The sequence below is a fragment of the Vulpes vulpes genome, chromosome 14 (genome assembly GCF_048418805.1).
Source record: "Vulpes vulpes isolate BD-2025 chromosome 14, VulVul3, whole genome shotgun sequence".
In the NCBI taxonomy this organism is placed as follows: domain Eukaryota; kingdom Metazoa; phylum Chordata; class Mammalia; order Carnivora; family Canidae; genus Vulpes; species Vulpes vulpes.
The window spans coordinates 102609269-102632044 of record NC_132793.1 but is presented as its reverse complement, the minus strand read 5'-3'; the positions used below and the strand labels follow the sequence as shown (position 1 = coordinate 102632044).

The 22776-nt window shown below is 45.8% G+C and overlaps 1 protein-coding gene, 2 long non-coding RNA genes and 1 other non-coding gene across 5 annotated transcripts in view; 2 read left to right on the top strand and 2 right to left on the bottom strand.

The window, feature by feature from the left end:
- Positions 1-13126, top strand: part of FSD2 (fibronectin type III and SPRY domain containing 2) — a 43657-nt gene extending 30531 nt beyond the window's left edge. Inside the window, exons 10-13 of one of the 2 annotated variants that reach the window (XM_026002565.2) lie at positions 1454-1587; positions 3901-4033; positions 8917-9093; positions 11085-13126. In XM_026002565.2, coding sequence (XP_025858350.1) covers positions 1454-1587; positions 3901-4033; positions 8917-9093; positions 11085-11337 — 697 coding nt within the window. In that variant the 3' untranslated portion in view covers positions 11338-13126. The remainder of the gene's footprint in view (positions 1-1453; positions 1588-3900; positions 4034-8916; positions 9094-11084) is intronic. The other variant, XM_072737418.1, reaches the window with a different exon arrangement.
- Positions 12370-17004, bottom strand: LOC112921213 (uncharacterized). The gene is made up of 3 exons (XR_003235206.2): positions 16819-17004; positions 14763-14870; positions 12370-12706 (listed from the first exon to the last, which is right to left on the bottom strand). It is a non-coding gene; the product is annotated as an uncharacterized lncRNA (long non-coding RNA).
- Positions 13518-13645, bottom strand: LOC112923582 (small Cajal body-specific RNA 15). Its single transcript, XR_003235719.1, has one exon.
- Positions 17005-17253: 249 nt separating the features above from the next.
- LOC140595476 (uncharacterized) lies at positions 17254-22480 on the top strand. The gene is made up of 3 exons (XR_011997117.1): positions 17254-17361; positions 17819-17881; positions 22365-22480. It is a non-coding gene; the product is annotated as an uncharacterized lncRNA (long non-coding RNA).
- Positions 22481-22776: the final 296 nt, after the last annotated feature.

Sequence of the window (22776 nt, the reverse complement as noted above, 5' to 3'; positions counted from 1 at the left end):
CTGGAGTTTGTGGAAAGGGAATGAACCATCCGGGCAGCCCAGGACCAGCCACCACCTCCAGGGCTCTGGAGAGAGGGAGGAGGCAGGGTTGGTGTCAACTGCTAGGAAGGACGGATTCTTCTATGCTGAATGTAGGCTTGGAGCCCGGCCATCTATCCTGAGCACCCTCTGCTCCTGGTAGAATCCATGCATCCACAGCCATATCAGGGTTACTTCCAGAGATACTCAGGAATGAGGCGGGAGCGGCCCAACAGTTCTGGCCACCTGAATGATCCGGATTTTCTTTGCAATCTGTGCTGATACTTTAGGAGCACCTGATGCCTGGGACCAGCCCATAATGATGGGGGTCACCAGAAGGCTGGTCAGTGACTGAGGTGACCTGGGGTGGTCCCTGTTCCCTAGTACAAACCTAAGCATCTTGAAGAAAAGACAAAATCCCTTCCTAGGCTAGGCCTTTCCTGCATCTCGAGCTCATCTTGTACCAGCTTCTCTTCCCTCTCTGGGTCCAGCCACACTGTCCTATTTTAGTTCTCCTACTTCCCGTGCTCCTTCCTGCCACGTGCTGTGTGACTCCATGTAGGACACTCCTGTCCCCATTTCATCCTAGTTACTTCCAAGTCATTCTCCAGGTCTCAGCTCAGAAGTCACCTCTCCAGCATCATGCACCCTGTAGTATGCATCACCATGTCACGGTTACCACCTTACATTTTCTCCAGTGATGGCTTGAGGGGTGCCTCTCTACCCATCCAGACTGTAGCTCTGTGAGGGCAGGACTACATTCAGTTTTCCCCAGAGCCTCCCTCTATGGTGCCTGGAGCCTAAGGTGTCTGGTTAATATTAATTGGATGAAGTGTGAAAGTGCCCCTCTGGCCTGGAGCTGCAACCTTCGGGATGACCTGGACACCCAGGCCTCAGGGTGAGGGTGTTGAATTTGTGAACAGGCATCACCCCAAAGTCTTCTCTCTCCCGCTGGGCTGAAATGGGTTTAACAGTTGCAGGAATAGTCAGTGGCAATTAGGGGTGTGTATTGTGTGTTGTAGAATTTAAATACATCGGATTGTTCCCAGGGGGCTTCTGTCTGTTTATAAACACAGACTGAGGCCTGGTCAGGGCCCAGAGCTGGGCTTCGGGAGGTGGTCCTCAGCCCCTGCCCGCAGGGGGGTTCTGACCCATCAGACAGCTGGGGGCACGCCACATCCCCCTCTTGCCTGCCTCCACAGACACGGCATCAAGCCGTGGCTCGAGGTGCCCGGGACACCAGGGTCGGGAACCCAGAGACAAGAGAGACCAAACACAAGGAGTGACAAAGAACAAGGAAAGTGGGAGGAAACACTCCTGGCTGTGCTGCTGTTGGTGGGAGGACAGGGGTGTGAGGCTGGGTTTATACTCTCGGCTTGGAAACTGGCCACCAGGCCCCACCATTCAGTAACTGCGGCCCTGCCTTTTTGCTCAGGTCAGTTGTGGGGATCCCCACTTGCGAGTCCCTGGTGCAGCTGCATCCCAGGCAGAGCTACACGGTCTACGTGCGAGCCCTCAACGTGGGGGGGCCCAGTGCAAGGAGCGAACCTGTGACAATCTACACCACTGGTACGTGCCCAGGCCGCACGCTCCCTAGGACCTAAGGAAGCCACTCTGTGGAAGGCCAGTGCTGCATGACTTGGCTGGAAAATGTGGCAAGTCAGGCCAGGAAGGGGGTCGGGGATAGAGGCCCCGTGGTCCCACTCTATAGACGGGAGTACTCAGGCCCAACTCAGAGCAGTTTGGTAGCAAAGCAAACGTTAGCACTCAGGGGTTTTCTCCATGTCCTCAGGTAGACTAGAGGCTTGTCAGCCAGATCTGGTGGGTCCAGACACCTCACAGCTCACTCAGGCCACATACTACTCTTGGGATGGCGTCTTTATTCCCAGCAAGAGCTGCTGGCCTTGGCTTGTCTCCTGTTCTTGCTTTCAGCCCAAGAATCTCCCACCCACCACAGGCCCAGCTTGGACCTGGCTGCTCAGCCTCTCCCTACACCCTGTCTGGCCCTGATGGGTGCCCACACCCCCAAGACCCAGCCACTTCCCCATCTTACTTGCCATACTCCTGTCATATGACTATCACATGTACTGTCCAGATCCTGAATGAGCAGCGACATCACCAGCAACATTCCATACCTCCGCTTTCCTGGCAGTGCTTAGCTGTGGGTTCTGAGCTCTGTAATGGTGCACTGGAGCCCAGTGGCTCTCCCCACACAGCACAGAGCCAGTCCAGCTCAGCCGGCTGACTGGGTGACTGGCAGGTAGGAAGCAGAAGCAGGGAGCTAGGTCTGGGCTCTGAGGATGACATACTCTTGACTGGAATCATTCCCTAAGGAACATTGTGTCATTTGTCCTCATTTCCAATACTAGGAGGAAAGGTGTGTGATTAATTCCCACGATGTTTCTTCCACACAGATGGGAAAAACAAGCTGAGTGGCCACCAAAGGCCCCAGAGCTGGTGCAGGCTAGTGCTGGGATTAGGACTCCGGTTTTTCTGTTCTGTTGGCCCAGGGCCTGCCTTTATTTGGCTGGCCCTTCTCATTTTCTGTGCTGACCTAGTGTTTTGAAATGTCAAATTCTGGCTGTTTCAGTAAAAGAGAACAGAGCAAAAGGTACAGCCAGTTCTTGATTACTCAGTCATCTCTGAATTAGTTTGTTTATATAATTCTTTTTAAGAGTGTATATTTATGGAAGAAGGGGTGCCTGAGCGCCTCAGTCAGCTTAGCATCAAACTCTTCACCTCAGCTTAGGTCTTGAGCTCAGGGTCGTGAGGTCAAGTTCCGCATTGGGCTTTTATTTATTTTTTAAAGATTTTATTTATTTATTCATGAGAGAGAGAGAGAGGCAGAGACACAGGCAGAGGGAGAAGCAGGCTCCATGCGGGGAGCCCAATGCAGGACTCATTTCTAGGACCCCAGCATCACGACCTGAGCCTCCACATCGGTCTCCCTGCTCGGTGGAGAGCCTGCTTCTCCCTCTCCCTCTGCCCCTGTCACTGCTCATGCTGTCTTTCTCAAACAAATAAAAACATCTTTTTTTTTTTTTTTTTTAAATGCTCCTCTGTTAGAACTAGCGCACCAGGAGCAAGGACCATGTGCTGCATCAGCTGGGGACAGTGGGGATGGGGAAGACCCAGCCTGCCCCTTGCTGGAGAGTGCAGACAGTAAATGAAATTTCCAGTAGCAGCTAACTGTGAAAATAATTGTGAACAGCTTGATGGTGATGCCCAAACTCAGGTTTGAAATGAAGAGGAGTGACAGGACAGGAACTTGAGAAAAACAGAACTTGGTTAAGACACAGGAGTATAGAATGAGTCACTGTGCTCTTATATGATGGATTTTTTACAAAATAATTTGTTAATCTATTCCATACCACTTTGTGGTGAGCTTTGTTTTAACTGTGATTTGGGGAGGTCTCTCCCCCACGGCCTTAAGTGAAATGTTGAATTTTACTTCCTTTTGTCCAACTGATCATTAAGAATCCCAATTCCTATTTCCCCTGGCAGGTAGATTAGAGGCTCCTGTCTGCCTGCAGGCGTTTACAGCCTCCTGGTTAAGAACAAAGTCTCCGGAATCAGAGGGCCTGGGGGTTCAAATTTGAGTTCTGTCATTTGCCTGTTCTTTTTAACAACCTGGTGCCTCGGTGTTTTCCTCTAGAAGTGCAAATGTAACAGCTGTTTCTAAGGGTAATTGTGAGGATTGAATGAGCTAAGACTTGCAGATCGCTAGCTGGGAGCAAGGCACAGGGACGCCCCCCACTAGCTGCCCCACTCATTAGTAACAAGGTGGGGGGGGTGGGACCCCACAAGCCCCAGGCTTCCGAGAGGAGCTGGCAGCAGTGATGGAGTGATGGGCTGGGTCTGCATGTGTTTCCGCCTTCGCAGGCAGCTCCTTTCACCTGAATGAGCACACCTGCCATCCCTGGCTGACCATCTCTGAAGACGGGTTGACTGTTGTGCGAAGCGAAAGGAAAACCCTCGCAAAGGAGCCGCTCCCTAGTAACACCCGGTTTACCAGGTACTTTGTTTGAGAAAGACAGCATGAGCAGGGACAGGGGCAGAGAGAGAGAGAGAAGCAGGCTCTCCACTGAGCAGGGAGACGGATGTGGAGCTCGATCCCAGGACCCTGGGATCATGACCTGAGCTGAAGGCAGCCGTTTAACTGATTGAGTCACCCAGGTGCCCTGAATTTTTGAATATCTAGCAATTTTTGCTGATTCATGCTCATTTAAGGCTTTTATAAATACATTCCACTGGAATGTTCTGTGAACCTTCCTAATCCTTGCCGTAGTTCAGGGAAACATAGATTAGGACAGATGCCGCCTTGAAGATGGAAAGAGGCCCCAGAAATGGACATGGGGCGAGGGGTCTGGTGGGGAGGGGAGGCTGGGGAGGTGGAGGGCAAGGGTCTGGCTGGTGTGAGCTGAAGACACGTGGGCCTCTGAGGTTGGGTCCTGGGTGACTAAGCGGGGCGAGTCTGACCATGAAGCGGTGATGAGAGTCACACTGACAGGCAGTGGGAGAGCCAAGCAAGGAGGTAGGTCTCCCAGGGCTTGGCCCGCGCTCTCTCTCCTACACTGTGAAACCTTATTTTAAAATTCCTGATGAAGGGACACCTGGGTGGCTCAGTGGTTGAGCGTCTGCCTTCAGCTCAGGTCATGATCCTGGGGTCCTGGGATCTAGTCCCACATCAGGCTTTCCGCAGGGAGCCTGCTTCTCCCTCGGCCTGTGTGTGTGTGTGTGTGTGTGTGTGTGTCTCATGAATAAATAAAATCATTAAAAAAATAAAACTCCTGATGAAAACCCAGGATGGAATCTGAGCTAGCATTGGTGGAAGAGACAGGGATTGTGCTAGTGCATGACCTGAGGGAGGGGTGGTCCTGCAAAGATGTGCGCCATCTGTCCAGATCTGTAGCTGTTTCCAGACCTTAGTGCTCAGTTCATGCTGAAACCATTTACTTATGCCTTCATTCTTTCTGAATACTAAAAGCAGACTTAAGGGGCAAACATACATTACTGAAATAGAAAAGTCAAAGCAGTGGAAGAACACAGATAGGTTAAGTTCAAGAGCTAATTCCATTTCCAGGATTACACAATGAACGTGGCTCTCAGCCTCCCCAGAGTCAGGAAGAGAAGGTCCTGGTGGGTTGGATTTAGAGTCAGGAGTATCTTCCAAGGAGGAAATGGGGCTCCCCTATGGGGGTCACAAAGGCCACTGATGCAAACTGTATCCAGCCTCCCTGCCCGGGTCCTAGACTATCCTGGGACTGGGGTTTTTACTGTGTGTGTATGTTAAGCACCTACTGTATGTAAGTGTTCGCGTGCCGTAACACAACCACATGGGGTATAATGAAAGCAACTTTATCCTTTCTCGCCTCTGCCCATTCAGCCCAGGGTTGGGGGGCATGGAGAGATGGAGAGGGATAAGAAGTGATAAAGGTCTTACTTGTATATAAAATAAAGATTATATATATATAAATATTTTATTTATTTATTCATAAGAGACACAGAGAGAGGAAGAGACATAGGCAGAGGGAGAGGCAGGCTCCCTGTGGGGAACCCGATCCCAGGACCCCGGGATCATGATCTGAGTCACAGGCAGACATTCAACTGCTGAGTCACTCCAGTAACCCTTACCTGTGTTTAAAGAAAAAATTCAACTGAGCAGATTTTAAAGATATTCTTGGCTTTATTCACTGATTTATGAACTGGCCATCATCCAGTCTAGCAGGCGGAAAGGATCTCTAAGGAGCCGTCCAAAATGGAAGACCTTCATGGGCCGAGTGAGCAGGAACAAGGAAGTTATAAGTAGGCAAACAAGTGGGTGGTTGTGGCAGCTTCATTTCCTTCAGGGACAGCAGTGCCTATCAGGTATATCCTCACCAGTGCTCCTCAGGTGATGACTGGTGGTTTAAGATTCCATATCTGAGAGAGCTGAACTATAACTGAGTTGTCTCCGTTTGGTGACATGGGGCTTAGCGTACTGGACTCCATTTTGGGCTTGTTGTCCTGTTTTTAACCTGCTTGGTACCTGGCTGGTCCCAGGGTGGTATGTGTCTCAGGCAGTCCCCTCCCCGTTGAGGCCCCTCACAACCCCTCAACCTCAGCACCCAGTGCTATAGCTCTAGTTCTACCAAGGTCTCCTGGGCCCTCACAGGAAACTCTCTGGCAGGATCCTCTTGAGAACAATATAAAGACAGGTGTCCTCAGTGGGTTCCATTCACACCTGGTCCCCTGAAAACACACACCTTTGACCAGGCCACTGCTCCTTCACTGTGTGTGAACCATAGGGAAAGCTCTCTGTGCAGACAGAGCCTCAAGTATCCTCAGCTCCAGCCCTTTTGGTGTTGCACTAAAAGTTGCAAAACAGTTTTTGGCTGCCGAGTCCTACATAAGTGGTCTAGCACCTCAACTTGAAATATGGGAGAGCTCACCGTCTATTGTTCTGTTCTTGGCTTTCTGGGGTCCAGTCAAGCAGAGTTAGTCCCATTTCATTATCTTTTTACCGATGTATCTGTTGCCCTGTGAAACACCATGCTGTGTGCTGGGGACAAAGAGAAAAGGATGCTGTCCCTGCCCACCTGACTCAGACTGGCAAGTGGGGGAGACACGTGTCAAAGACACACGTATGAAAGATAAGGTAGAAGTACGGACAGGGCATTGTAGGAGTCCCAAGGAGGAAGGCTTCCTGCAGGGGGAAGGACAAATGGTAGTCCTCCAGGCCAATGAGGCAGATCCAGTGTCTTACACCAATGACAGAAGCCAGAGAGACCGTCTGTATGGAGCATGATGAGCAGTTGAGTGTGTCAATGGTGTAGGGTCCATAATGAGAAGAGGTGGAAGATGAGGCAGGAAAGATGGAAACAAGTTTGGATCTTACCCTTCAGGTTGGGGAAAATTCAAGTAGGGGAAGTGACAGGATCAGATTTTTATTTGAAAAGGATCACACTGGGCGGTGAAGTGTGAACTGGGGATGTAGGGGAGAGTGGGTGGGGCACAGAGGACAAGGAGATCAGAGGGGAGGCTGCGGCAGCCCTGACAAAATCAGTAACAGGGTAGATGAGCCGAGCCAATGGACTCAGTAGATCCTTAGTGCATAAAACCAGCAAGGAGAGTGGCCAACTGGTTAAGGGAGGAGCAGGGGAGGGATGGGTCCAGGATTGTAATTTATGGAGTGCTTATCAAGTGACAGACTCCGTTTCAAGTGCTTTCCACAATAGCCTGTGAGGTCCAAACCACATAAGGTTTTACATAAGAGGCAGAGAGAAGTAAAGGAATGTGCCCAAGGGCACACTGCCAGATAAGGGTTGGGGTCAGAATTAAACTAGAAGCTAAACTTGTAACACTGCATTATTCCTCTCCTAGTTTGCCTGGGGGTTACTGGGTGGATAATGAGTCTATTAACCAAAATGGAGAAAACATGTGGGGTAAATAACCCACGTGTTTGGTCAGTGGGAGGGGTAGGAATGGAGAAGTCCTGTTTGGGAAATTCTGAAAGAGACAGCAGGGGGTGGAGATGTGGGTCTGGAGCTTGAGGTAGAGACGCTTCGTTTTACAGAGGAGTTCCTTCACTTGCAGCCTCCTTCCCAAAGCTTTGCTTGGCCTTCAGAACTTGGGGTCTGAATACGTGAGGGTGATCTGGTTGCGACATGTCACCCTTCAGATCGCCAGGGTTGGTGCATCTGAGCTGGCTGATGAGGCAGGAGTCCCCTTGCTCCTCTGCTGCTCCCCTGTGCGAGCCTCCCAAAGCTGCAGGCTGGGTCGAAGAGGACCTTCCCTGATAGAGGATGTAGGAGTCAAGGTCAAGGTCACCCTGTTAAGGGTGTAGGAGTAGCTGTACTCGCCTTCAAGAACCCCTCCCCAAACTCTCAAGGTCCATTTGTAGGAGAATGTATGTAGTCAAGCTTCCAAGACTCCAGGCACATCCAAATGAGGCACTGCATGTCTGCAGTCTGCCTTTCTTTAAATAAGAGCTTGAGGTTTGAGTAGACATCATGTGTTAATGACAGCTAAACAAATCTGCCAAGGGATTTGGGGAGCCACAGAGTTTGGCTAATGTAGGAGTCTCCTGCCGGAAGTGGAATATTTTGGAGATACTGATGTGGTCCAACTACCAACAAGAACCTTTCTCTAAAGAATGTTGTATTGTTGTAAAACAAAAGAGAACTCTGACCTTTGTAAACCTAATTGTTCCTGGTAGCATCATTTGTGAGGAATTTGCCATTTGCTCTATTTGGGTCTGCCCCTGTGATGTGAATCCCTGTATTATGCTTGTAGACGCCTGGAAGATATACATCACCTCACTGCCCCCCATGCTAGTGTCCTAGCACCAGCAGTGCTGAATAGGTCCTGAACTTCAAGCACGTGGTTCCCTGGACTATACAGAGTTCCTTGAGGTTTCAATCCCTTCCCCCACCCCTTTTTAAGGATTTTATTTATTTGAACGAGAGCGCGAGTGCACATATGGTCGGCGGTGGGAGGCAGAGGGAGGAGAAGCACTCTGTGCTGAGCAGGGAGCCTGATGCAGGACTCAGTCCCAAGACCCGGAGATGATGACCTGAGCTGAAGACAGATGCTTAAGTGACTGAGCCAGCCAGGTGCCCCCCCCCGCCCCTTTTCAACAAGTAATTCCAAACTTTTATTTTTGTACTAAAAAGGCCAATCATTTAAAAATGCACACAGCGGCTTTTCTATCCTGCCTCCATACCAGCAGGGTAATAATCCTCTTGTAATCATCAGCATCATGAACTGAGGGTGTGTCGCTTCACAAGGGAGGTGGTTCAGAACACCTACCTCCACATTTATAGACCACCTCCTACCGACCCCAACCACTGGGATCACTCACCTGCACAGCCAGGCTTGGGTCACCCCAAAGCACATGTTTCCACTTTCTAAACCCAGGTGTGTTGCTGTCATGGGGAATCTAATTCCAATCAGAGGGCGCCATTACTGGGAGGTGGAGGTGGATGAGCGTGTGGACTACACGGTGGGTGTGGCCTTTGAAGATGTCCCTAAACAGGACGACCTGGGAGCAAACTGCCTGTCTTGGTGCATGAGGCACAGATTTGCATCATCAAGGTAAAGTAAAATCTGGATACCCAACGTTAAAGTTTGTTTTGAAAGAAGAGATCAAGAGGTTTCACTAGCAATAATTAAGGCCTACAGTACGTTTCGTAAATCTTTTTAGGGTATTACAGGTCTCTTTACCAGCCCTTCTCCGTAAAGTCCAGATGAGAAGAGAAAGAGCAGCTTTGGGTACTTTTCTTTCGGATTAAAATAGCTAAAATTCATGGAGAGCTTGTTCTGTGCCAAGCACTGTTCCACACTCTTAAATGTGTACTAGCCCATTTACTTCTATTATCCCATTTAAAAAAAAAAAAAAAAAAGTATGCCTCATAACAGTCATGTCATCTATCCAATGTTTTCAGAGCTTAAAATCAAATCCAGGCAGTCTGGCTCCAAGGACAGCATTCTTAACCACTAAGTAATTGGTTTTTCATGTTGAACTTATGTTATTAAACGGATAGTTTGATCTGAAGCCCCAATTCCATCTTTCTAAGTGGGCAGAGGCTTAAAATAGTTATGGCTCATTCCAGTTTGCTTCTGCTGCTAAGCACTCTGTCCTCTATGCATGGACTAGTTCCAAAAAGAGGCCCCCAGTGGGGTGGACATTGTCAGACTTAGAAAGCCATCATTGCAACCTCCCTTCACCTCAAAAATTGTAAAAATTCATCCTATTTTCCTAGTACCTCTTCTACCACGGGGCCTCTGACCCTCGTTGGCTTGCTGAATCCTATTAACATTTGATCCGATGTTCTCTGCTCATGAGCCTCCATCATGGTTAAACACTATCTGTCATGCCCACACGTATGTGGGAAGACCAGCTTGCCCCCTGTAAGATATCTGGATTAGAATGGACTTTACTGAACTTAGACCCAGTTTGAGGAATACAAATACCAGGCACTGAGCCAAATGGTTTATTTGGATCCTGCCTGAAATAAGACTAAAAATCAAAGTGTCCTCTCCTATAAAAGGAAAAACGAATGGCAGAGGAAAACAAGAGAGAGAATAAAGGAAGAGTAGGGGTCTGTGTATAGTGGGAGGGGTGGGAAGTCAGAGGACAGAAGAGGATGGGAACATGAGATGGCATGAAAAAGGAAGGACAAGAGCCGAGCACTGGAGCCAGAGCAATTTCTTGCAGTCCCATCTTTGAAAGACACATGAGAGAGGGACCGAGTTACAAGTGGAGGGTGAGGGCTGGGTATCTTAGCTGATTCGTATTTCTTGCTTTAGTCTTGACTCTACTGTGGTGGGAAGAGGTAGAGGAAGAGTGGCTTCTTAGTTAAGGAAAAGGAAAGGAGCAGCAGAGGGGAAGATGAGGTGACGCGTGCTGGAGACAGGCTGGCTTAGCCTGATGCACTGAAGGCTATTCCAAGTGCTCCTCCCAGGCATGTGGACCAGCGTGCTGCTGCTGAGCTCTGCAAATGTCTGCACATAGCAGGGGTAGGAAGTTCCTGTGGCTGGTTTCAGTTCAGGCCATTCTTCAAAGCACAAAGGATACAGAGCCTGGCGAGAGGGTACTGCAGTGAATGGAGACGGCCCCCAGGGGCCATGGCTGAACCCAGACGGCTGAAGGTTTGAGAATGGTGCCTGAGTAAGTGCTTGCTTGTGCACAGATTCTACCAAGAGGCTCATTTTATTCCATGAAAGATCATGAGGCTGCCTGTTTCAAATGTCTTTATTACAAAGGTTTTATACATCTGAACCTTAAAAATCTAAATTTCCAAAACACCTATATCTATACAAATTTTTATGTAGTAAGAATTTATGTTACTGTACCTAAGTATTTTAGGTTAACAGATTGCTTGAAAACAAATGGAGTTAAAAAATAAAAGTCTCTTAGGACAAATTTTAGAAAAGATATATAATTTTGGAAAGGGCCTTTTTTGGTAATCAGTTAAAAAAATAACATAAGCATAGGAGTATATGAATAAAATTAATATGAAATGTTCTGCAAATAATCCAGACAGAATTTCTGAAACTTTGTTGTATCAACATTTAATTTTCAGGCATAAGTATGAGTTCCTGCATAACAAGATGACTCCAGACATAAGAATAACGGTGTCCCCCAGGAAGATTGGCATTCTGTTAGACTATGAAAATTCAAAACTGTCATTTTTCAATGTGGACATTTCTCAGCATCTATACACATTCAGCTGTCAGTTCTACTGCTTTGTGCATCCGTGTTTTTCTTTGGAAAAGCCTGGGTGTCTGAAGATACATAATGGCATTGCAATGCCAAAGCATGTTGCTTTCTATTAGACCATTTTGATCCCCGACTTCCGTACCTACCCCTCTCAGCCACTCGCCCCTCGACTGGTTGGACTTGGCATTCAAGCACCATGCACCGAGCACAACTTATGGCTCACATTCTCATCTGGCAGACTGGTGCATTGACACTTACTTCACCTGACCCGGATTCCAGTCCTGTGCACTGCCACCTGTGTGACGATAGGCTGGTCATTACCAGGCCCAGCTGTAAAACGAGAGCTCAGCCAACATGAACCCAGAGGTCTTTCAAGTTGTCAAATTGTACACATCTATTGTTTACATGCAAAGTTACCTGAATCTCCAAGGCCTTCAGAGCCCGGGATGAGGGGCAGTGGAAAGGAAGGGAAAAGATGCATAAGTGTTAATGGCTGCAGCACATCTGTGACATGTCACTAGCACCAGTAACAGACTTGAGGAGGCAGGGAGCTGTCCCCAACCAGAACCAGGGAAGCCATGGACCAGCACCACCTAACCAGATGTGCCTTCCCCTCTCCTATCTTCCCGGCACTGCAATGAGCACTCTGAACACCCCGTTCCGAGGACTTACCCCACTTAAACTTTGAAATGACCTCTACCAGGCCCAATTCCATGAAGGCAGGCAGTGTTTTATTCATCATTCAACCCCTAATGGCTAACATGTCACAAACAGGTACACACCATGTATAGACTAAATTAGTATCTTCTTCATCCGACCACTGCTCTATTGATATTAACAGCAGCTCAGATACTTGAATTAACAAGTCACCTTGATGATCTCACAGCTCCTTATGTGTACACACACGCCTGCCCTGCCAAGCTGGATCACTACCCAGAAATAAGGAAAGTATAGCCAATGAAGCACAGAGATAGTTCAAGTTATAGACACATGTGTGTATTCAAAACTGTTCTCAGCTACCAACATAGAAACTGCCAGGTAGGAAGTAGGAGATCATAGGCAAGCCTGAATTCAGGATTCTAACAGGCTTTATGGAATATTTCACATGTAATACGAACATGAATAAAATGATAAAAACTTAACACCTATAAGGTTTAAGTGAAATTTTTATTTGACTAAGAAAAAAAAATCTAGAATTGCCACTGACCATTAACATTTAAGATCCACTTAAGGCAGATGACCAGCTTAAAGCATCACAATTATTCAGCATAAAAAACTTTTGATTAAACATGTTTCTTCTACAAGAAGAAAAAAAAGAAGTCTAGAACAGAACCAAACAAAACTTTTTCTGTAAAATATTCCAATTCCTAAAATACCATGAATAATCTACTGAAATTAAATTTCAACAAGGGGCAGGATTTACCTCAAGGCCATGTTCACCAGCAACCTGAATCTGTTAAAAAGATTCAGGTAAATCTGATAAATCTGTTAAAAGACAAAACAAAAAAAAATATTTTTAAAAGTCAGATCATTATAGCTACAATCCCTGACTCTGCAGTTAAAACATGTCAATCTGTTCTTACCTGTATCACTTTATAACCCTTGAGCAAGTTATTAACATAAGCTTAGGCTTCCCTCAATAAAGGGGAACAAGAATATGGAGAATAACCACAGAATCCTAGTGTAAACTAACATGGGCTTAGTAATTCAGAATAGTCAGATTTTAAGACACCTGGTGAAGGGACTGGAAAGTTGGTTGGAGACTTGGGATATAAGATGACATTGGTTCCTGGTAAAATTAAATTGCCTTTTTTGGAAAAGTGTATGTTTAATAGTTGACTTCCTGCTGGTTCAGACAATGATATGCAATCACTTGTACACATCCAATAAAATATTTCAGAAGCACATGCTTGGTGATCAGTATAAAGCAGAGAGATTACATGGGTACCAAGGCCTTTTCTTTAAGAGTTCTCATCCTCCAGTATTTGTCAGAATCCTAACTCACATGGCTCACACGCTGGCAGTTGCTCTGGAGCACAGTTCACTGTGACACAGCATTCTGTAAACGGGACTGTGCTGGTCTCTGTCCAAGGAGGCTCATCTAACCAGAAAACGTGCTGGGCCCTCTGAAGGCTGCGCTCCAGGAGAGGACCTGTCCTCCACTTCTTGAACAACTTCTCCAATTTCCAGTCACCTTCCCACCAGTACAATGAGAGTCTCATGGGTTCACTACCTTCTCCCACCCTTTCCAATCTCTTAATTTACCGTTCTTATTTTCCAATGCAAAGTATGTAATTGCTGTTGGTAGATTAAGTAGGTCTTGAATTTATTTTGCTAACAAGACCTGTTCTATCTACCTTTTCCTTTAGGAGGCTAATAGCAGAGTTGGCTTGACTTCAAGGACTCTGTTTTCTTAGTCTCCAGACAACCAAGTCCAGTTTTTAAAACAGTCCTCTAGTGTGTTGAGACATGAAAGGAATAGTAATGGACTACTTTTAGGTAATTGATTACTTCTCAAGTTTTCAGAGATTTGAACTCTTACATACACATGCTTCACTGCAAATAATGGTTAAGGAATCTAAGTGTAAGATGAGAGTTGGTGATTTGGGAAGACGACTCCAACCAGTCAGCATCTTCTCTGTCAGCAAGTCTCCTAGAAGGAGCATGACAATGAGCTGGGTACAATGCCCCAAGTTAGGAATTACTTTAGAGTTGCTACTGCACAGGTGGTAGTTCTTGTCACATATATCATGTCCCACTACTTCACTGCTTGTTTCCTGCTACCCTCAATCCCAGGAAAAAATTATGCCACATTCACAGATTGCTTTCTCTTCATTCTCCCAGACTTTGACAGATCAGGTTTTTCTGCTCCACTTTCATCTTAATCAAATCCCGGTGGAATTAAACTATCATTGATTTGAATTGTGACAATTCAACTATACAGCATGCAGCTCAAACAACATGCACCCACGCAGATAGAGCCAATAAAAATGCTTTTGTAATAGGAACTCGGATTCTAATTTTGTTGTTCCTCCATGCTCATTCCTAGGCTTAAGAGATACCCTTAAATTAAAAAAGACTGGTTTGGAGGCAAGACTATAATCCATTCACTGGGAAAGCACTCAGTCAACAAAACTGAGGTTTCCCAGCTGTGCATTTCAACAAAGAAGGAACTTAGTTTTTAGAGGTGGATTTCCTGAGTACATTCATTACTTCTTGGTAAACCTGTCATGTTACTCTGCCACTCAAAGTTTCCTACCCTTTGACTTCTTTTATATCCCAAACACCCAACCAATTAAGGGGGAGATGGACAAGAAGGAAAACAAGAGAAGCACCATCCAAAAGTAAGGATAGACCTCTGAAGAAAGGTGTAACATACTTGCTTGATACTATCTTTGTAAAATCTACAATTTACAAAAAAGCCACAGATCCCTAGGCACCTGGATCGGACGTACCCTTTCTTGCCCACCTAATTCCTCCCCTCCCAGGCTGAAGTCAGTGCCACACACTCACCTCTGAGTGGCACACTGTGACTACTGACCTATGTCTGCTCCACTTGACAAAAATGAAAGGCAGGAACTGTATCTTCCTAATCTCTGAATGATCAGAACGCGGAAGCAATGGCATTCTTTCAGAAGAGCTCATAAACCTGAAAAGAGGTAAGAGACATCCAATTGTCTTCCAAATTAAAAGAAAATCTCTTCATCAGAAAGCAAAGCACTTTCAAATTGCAGGTGATGGGTGGGGAGGAGATAAAAAAATACAGTGTGATTCTCAACCTTTCTTCTGTCCCAATACACCTGAAGGATCTTACCCACACAACCCCATTTAATAACAGTGACTTCTAACTTGGGAAGATTGGGAGGGGGCTTACAAGAATCTGACGTGAGGAAGATGTATGTAGTTTAGGATGCTTCCTTCCCATCCCTGCAAGAGATCTCTAACACTCATTTAATATTATAGTTTTGACTATTCTTAAGAGCCCAAAGGTCTACAACATACATGTTTCAAATGTTCTGAAACATCAATAAGGCTGCTAAGTGGAAGTTAGGGCCTTCAAAGCCTGATCTGAAAGCACACCACACCATGACTCTCTACGGTCTTAGAATCCTACATAGATGAAAATCCTACAAAATCCTACAAATGAGGCACCTCTCATTCTTGAAATCTCATCCCTTCCTAAAAAGCTGATAGAATTTTCAGATCCTAGGTTTCATTATTTTAAAATTATTTCATTATTGGAAAACTACGTTCCCAGCCCTTCAAAGAATCTCAAGCCAATCTCTCCAAAATAACCACATATAACTATTTACCAAGGATTTCTGTCAAGTAAAAGGCATTTTCAACATTACCTACTTCTGTAATAATTATGAACTCAGTAGTGAGTACATTTCTGTGCAGTTACTAATCCACTGAAGTCTCGAGTTCTGGAAGTGAGAGATGAGAGGTGCAGACTGCAGACTGTAACCTGCTGTGGTCCCAGGTGGTGAAGGTGAGCAAGAGTTAAATGGCCAGGGGAATGAGTGGTGTAGAAATTGCCTACAGCCTGTGCATGTCCAAATCCACTCCATGGGTGGAGTCTCTCCTTAGCCCTGACTCTCTAGAAGTTAGTCTGAACCACTGTCTGAAGCACTATACAAATCAATGAGGTGAAAAGAACACAAAATGGATAATGTGTTCCTCGTGCCTGGAATTATACATGTCCTGGAAATAAAAGATCCTTTCTTGTTACTGCATTTTTAAGGTAATACTTCTGCTCATGTCACCACCACTTGCAATAGCAATCATGTCTACTTCATCTCAGATTTCTTTGGACCATTTGCCCAGAGCACTTGTTCTGTTGGGTGTGGTTCTTGTGGGGGCCCCTGAGACCCTTTTAGAGGCTTAGTCAGGTCACAACTACTTTCATGATAATACTGAGACATTATTTGCCCTTTCACTCTTATTCCACGAACCTACAGAGCAGAGTTTAACCGGAGGCTACATGCATGTGAGGACATTCATAACTCTGACAACAGTATATGCTTGTATATTCTTGTGTTTAAAACATTTCTCAGTTTTAATCTCCAACACTAAAAATACTGATATATAGATACAGCTATCTATATATCTCTCACATAAAAAGCTCTTTGGAGGGGATCCCTGGGTGGCTCAGGGGTTTAGCCTCTGCTTTCGGCCCAGGGCGTAATCCCGGAGTCCCAGGATCGAGTCCCGCATCAGGCTCCCCGCATGGAGCCTGCTTCTCCCTCTGCCTGTGTCTCTGCCTCTCTCAAGAATAGATAAAATCTTAAAAAAAAAAAAAATGTGGAGGACAGAAGTCTAGGCTGGAAATGAAGAAATCTCACCCCTAGTCCTGCCTCTGTCACTGACCGGCTCGGCGACCTTTCAGCCCGCCTCCTCTCACTATATGCCTTCAATTTAAACTGAACCGAGGTGGGGAGGGCCCAGATGGCTCTTCCTCCTCTGACACCGAATGACCTCCCCGGCGGATTCAGGAAGCTTAAAAATGACCAGCCGGCGGGGCATGTTTCCACATTAACGCAACAGGTGCCGCTGCCTCAAGCAGGAGCCACCGGTTCAGACCGTCCGATTCTTACCGGCCCTCGCGTCGCAGCCCTGGGCGACCCAGGCCACCACTTCTGTGAAAGTCACCTGCTGCATTATTCCTCCTTAAACCTCACGCTGAGCGGGTACTTCTTCTCTCCGCATATACCCCCACCGCAGCTCCGTGAACCACCGCGCTTGTTTTTCTTCAAACGAAGTCAAGAAAGCTGAGCACCAAGAACGAGCCCCAGCACGTTGGTGACGCGGACGCCGCGACAGATACGCCGACCTCTCACCTCTACGCCGGCTCCCCGCCAAACTCCCCGAAACCCGACACACCAGCCAGCCTGCCTACTAGAGGGCCGAGGTTGCCCGCCCGGCCGGTGGCCACAGATCAGCCTCAGACTACGCTACAGACGCACCTAGCCCTCCCTCGTGGGGGCGCGGGGCAGCGCCTTCTCTCTCCTTCCGGTGGGAAAGAGCCTTTTCCGGTTTCCGGGAGTGGAGAGGAAGTCCCTCCCCCCACGGGTCACCGTAACTCAGCGGGACGCGCTGACGTACCACGGATGCGCCCGCGGACGCGCGTGAATGATGTGGTAGGTGGACAGGAGAGGCTCCGGAACGGCCCCGGTCGCTACTGCTGGGTCTGTGGTGGGGAATGGGAGGGGGCTGAGCTGTACAGCGGAGCCTGGGAGAGCTGCTCGGAGACTCCCATCTCAAGAACTCCGCCGTTCCTCCCTGAGCGTCCGTTCGAGGCCATTCCCCAGCCAGCTGCCCCGTGTTTTACTTACTTTCCGACCTCAGTTTACCAGCGTGGCCGCCTACCTTGCATCGTGATGGTGACCACTTAGCATTGGCTGTCAGTCCGGCGTCTCATGGCCGGAGCTCATAAACGTCTGGGGATTCCTGCTGCTGCTTCCGGAAGCCCGCGTCAGGAACTGGGCTAGGGACACGGCGCTGTTGGGGTTGGGAAGATAAATTCCAAATTAAAATCTGCCCTATCGAAATATCACTAATTGGGTGGCTTAGAGCAGCGTGTTTGCTCTCTTACAGTTCTGGAACCCAGAAGTCCGAAATGAAGATGTCAGCAGGATCATGCTTCCCCTGAAATCCTGGGTAAAATGCTTCCTTGCCTTTTCCCAGTTCCTGGTGGTGACCAGCCATCCCAGGAGTTCTTTGGCTTGTTAACTGCATCGCTCAGATCTTTTTTTTTTTTTTTTTTAAGATTTTATTTATTTATTTATTCATGAGATACAGAGAGAGAGGCAGAGACACAGGCAGAGGGAGGAGCAGGTTCCACGCAGGGAGCCCGACATGGGACGGGACTCGATCCAGGGGCCCCAGGATCACACCCTGGGCTGAAGGCAGGCGCCAAACCGCTGAGCCACTGGGGCTTGCCCCATGGCTCGGATCTTTTAACTGTTCCAATACGATGTTTTTTCTGTGTTTCTGTCTCTGTTTCTTTATTTTTTTTTCTTTATTTTTAAGAGTTGAGAGAGCGTGTTCACAAGAGTGGTGGGAGATGAGGGAGGAGCGGAGTAGGGTGAGGGGGAGAGAGAATCTCAAGCAGATGGCCTACTGAGTGTGGAGCCCAGTGCAGGGCTCCATCCCATAACCCTGAGATCCTGACCTGAGCCAAAATCAAGAGTTGAGTGTTGAATGAACTGAGCCACCCAGATGCCCAGTCTCTGTTTCTTTAAAAGGACAAAGTCCTCTTAGATAAAGGACCACCCTACTGTGGTATAACCTGGTCTTACCTAATTACATTTGCAATGACCATGTTTCCAGGTCAAGTCACATTCTAAGGTTCTGGGAAGGACCTGAATTTTGGGGGGGTGACACTGGCCAACCTCATGTAGCTGTCAGCCTTAAGAAGTTGGCAGGCTGGGCAGCCCCGGTGGCTCAGCGGTTTAGTGCCGCCTTCAGCCTGGGGTGTGATCCTGGAGACGCAGGATCGAGTCCCACGTCGGGCTCCCTGCGTGGAGCCTGCTTCTCCCTCTGCCTGTGTCTCTGCCTCTGTGTGTGTGTGTGTGTGTGTGTGTGTCTGTCTGTCTGTCATGAATAAATAAATAAATAATGTAAAAAAAAAAAAGTTGGCAGGCCATGGGGCACCTGGGTGGCTTGGTGGTTGAGCATCTGCCTTGGGCTCAGATTGCCATCCCAGGGTCCTGGGATCAAGCTCCACATCGGGCTCCTGCTTCTCCCTCTGCCTGTCTCTGGTTCTCTCTCTGTCTCTGGTGAATAAATAAATAACATCTTTTTAAAAGAAGGAGAAGGGGGATCCCTGGGTGGCTCAGCCATTTAACACCTGCCTTCAGCTCAGGGTGTGGTCCTGGAGTCCCAGGATTGAGTACCACATCGGGCTCCTTGCGTGGAGCCTGCTTCTCCCTCTGCCTGTGTCTCTGCCTATCTCTATCTCTCTGTGTCTCTCATGAATAAATAAATAAAATCTTAAAAAGAAAGAAAAAAAGAAATAAGTTGGCAGTCCAAAAGCTGACAATAATTTGCTGTAGGACACATGAATTCAAACATTTCAGTTGGATCCAAAAAGTTCTCGTGGACATGTGAGCTATTCCCTTGGTAAGCTATTCCCTTGGTAAGTGGGTAGAATCTGGATGTATCATCATAGATGATACACAGCATTCCAGGCAAACAAACATCACAGACAAGAAAGCACAGGCTGAAATGTAAAATAAAACAGGAAAGCTCTTGAATACAAGCTGAAGAGTTTGGATTCTATTCTGTATGTAAAATAAGCAGTAAATCAAAGTGTTTTTGGCAGAGGAGCTGTGCTTTGAAGATTAATTAGCAACATGAGTCAAATATACTTTGTTTTACTTAGTCCATTTTAAGAAGTCTTAAGTCCTTTTCTCTGAGCATATCTTGCTATTTTTCATCCTGGTGTCTCTGCTCTTGCTGTCCCTTATTCCTGGAGCCCTGCCATCAAGGAGAGTTCTGCAACTCATTTTATAATGTTTGCATCCTGTGATGCTGAAACTGACAAAGATAGCACAAGAAGAAAAAGCTACCAAACTCTCATAAATACAAAGCCCTATAATAAAGTATTAGTAAAGTCAATCGTGCCTTCCATCTAGAACAAAAAATGTTTTATCCCAGAAATGATTTAACATTAGAAAGCCTGTTTCTATAAATCAGTTTTAGTAGTTTAAATCTACATGATCATTTCAATTGATAAAAGTGTTTTTTGAAAATATTCAATACCTCCTTTGAAAACACTTAACAAAATGAGAATAGACAGGGGATCCCTGGGTGGCGCAGCGGTTCGGCGCCTGCCTTTGGCCCGGGGTGCGATCCTGGAGACCCGGGATCGAATCCCACATCGGGCTCCCAGTGCATGGAGCCTGCTTCTCACTCTGCCTATGTCTCTGCCTCTCTCTCTCTGTCTCTGTGACTGTCATAAATAAATAATAATAAAAAAAAATTAAAAAAAAAATAAAATGAGAATAGACAAATAGCAACTTGATAAAAGGCACTTAAAAGAAATGATAGTGAATTTCATACTTAATGATAAAACAGTAGAAACATTCCATTAAACTCAGGAAGAAATGGAATATTTACCTTCACTAATATTAAACACTGTGCTAGCATTTCTAGCCAGAACAATAAAAACAAGAATGGGACAAAAATGTTAGGAAAGGAAAAGGGAAGGTACTATTTTTAGATGATGTGATTTTATTTCTAGAAAGTGGAAAAGAATGAAATTACAAATTACTAGAACTAATTAAGTGGTTCAGCAAGGTGGCCAAATAAATTACATACAGAAACTTAAGTTTTTCTTATATGCCAGTTATAAAGTAGGGGGGAAAAATAACCAAATATGAATGTACTGCACAAAAGAGGCTTTTTATGAGAAGTATTATGAAAAGACATTAAGGATAAAGATAAATAAGTGGAGATTTTATGTTCTGGTATGGGAAATTCAGTGTTTTAAATATATCAGTTTATCATAAATTAAGAAAGTCTTCATAGAGTGCCTATTAAAATACTGATCGGGGGATCCCTGGGTGGCTCAGCAGTTCAGTGCCTGCCTTTGGCCCAGGGCGTGGTCCTGGAGTCCTGGGATCGTGTCCCGCGTCAGGCTCCCGGCATGGAGCCTGCTTCTCCTTCTGCCTGTGTCTCTGCCTCTCTCTCTCTCTCTCTCATGAATAAATAAGTAAAATCTTAAAAAAAAAATACTGATAGGATCTCCAAGTAATTCTCTTTGGTCTAAGTATTGTATTCTTTTGATACATTCTTGGGTGCCATTTATTGGTATTTTATTTAGAATGTATCTCTTATTAGACTGATATATAGGGGAGGTTTTTCGGTACTGTATTAATCATATGTTGGTACTTAAAATTATGCTAGATCCCTTAAAATAACTTTAGGGAGCATTTCTTATTTTACTAATTATCTGAAGTAATTTAAGTGACTTTAGAATTATTTGCTCTTTTAAGATCAACTAGAGAAATCATTTGTGAAACTCTGTTATATGATGCAGTATTATATGGTGGATTTTAAATGATGTGTCCGCTCTCCTCTGTGATCACTTAAAAAGTCAACTCTTTTGTGGGGGATCAGGTATAGTTTATACTTTGCTTAGAAGTCATCCATTTTCAATAGGTTTTCCAAATTAGTTGTCCATTGTATTGTCTATGAATTCTCTTGTGATTCTTTTATTTTTTTAATTTTTATTTATTTATTCATGAGAGGCAGGCTCCATGCAGGGAGCCCGATGTGGGACTGGATCTGGGGACTCCAGGATCACGCCCTGGGCAGACGCTCAACCGCTCAACCGCTGAGCCACCCAGGCGTCCCTCTTGTGATTCTTAAAATCTGATCTGCTTGTCAGTTGTTTACTTTCTCATTCCTAACCTTACACATTTTTATTTTCTTTTTTTCTCAAATCAAGCTCATAGAGGATTTGTCTCTTTTGTTGAATGCTTCATAGAACCAACTTTGGAGTTTTTCTGCTTTTACTATTTTGTTTTCCAATTTGAGTTTTGATGATCATTCCTTTTCCTACTCTCTTTTGTTCTTTTATAATTTCTTAATATTAATCTGAGAGCCTTTATTTTTTAAGTACTTTTATTTTTATTATTTTTTAAAGATATTTATTTATTCATGAGAGACAGAGAGAGAGAGAGATAGAGACACAAGCAGAGGGAGAAGCAGGCTCCCTGCAGGGAGCGGGAGGTGGGATTCAATCCCGGGTCTCCAGGATCAGGCCCTGGACTGAAGGTGGCGCTAAACCGCTGAGCCGCCTGGGCTGCCCAGATGCTTTTATTTTTAATCTTTCATTTTCAATGAAGACATTTTAAGGCAGTAATTTGCCTCTGAATACAACTTGTGTTTATGTTACATAGCTTTTGGTATAAAGCGTTCTCTTTTTCATTGCTTTCTACGTATGTTGTCATTTTGTCATTTTTTCTCTTTGATCTAAGAGTTATCCAGGATCATATATAATTTTTTAAAATAGTTATGTTTTTCAATTATTTTCTTTGCTCAGTTTTTTTGAGAGAGAGACGTATTGACATTCATCACTCTTGTAAGTTCAAGTGCACAGCTTTTTTTTTTTTTAATTTTTTGTTTATGATAGCCACACACACAGAGAGAGAGGCAGAGACATAGGCAGAGGGAGAAGCAGGCTCCATGCACCGGGAGCCCGACGTGGGACTCAATCCTGGATCTCCAGGATCGCGCCCTGGGTCAAAGGTAGGCGCCAAACCGCTGCACCACCCAGGGATCCCTCAAGTGCACAGCTTGATGGTAATCATGTTTGTATTATTTTCCAGTTTTATCATTAGACAGAATTAGCCTCTGTATTTTTTAACCAGGCATTACTTCTTTGGCCAGTACATAATCAATGATTACAGGTATCAAAATATGTGTATTTTCCACTTGGAATTAAAAAGTTCTATGCCTCTGTTCCATCAAGTTTACTGGTTTTAGTATTCAAGTTTATTGATTTTAGAGTTCAATTGTCTGATATATTTCCTAGATCAGTTTAA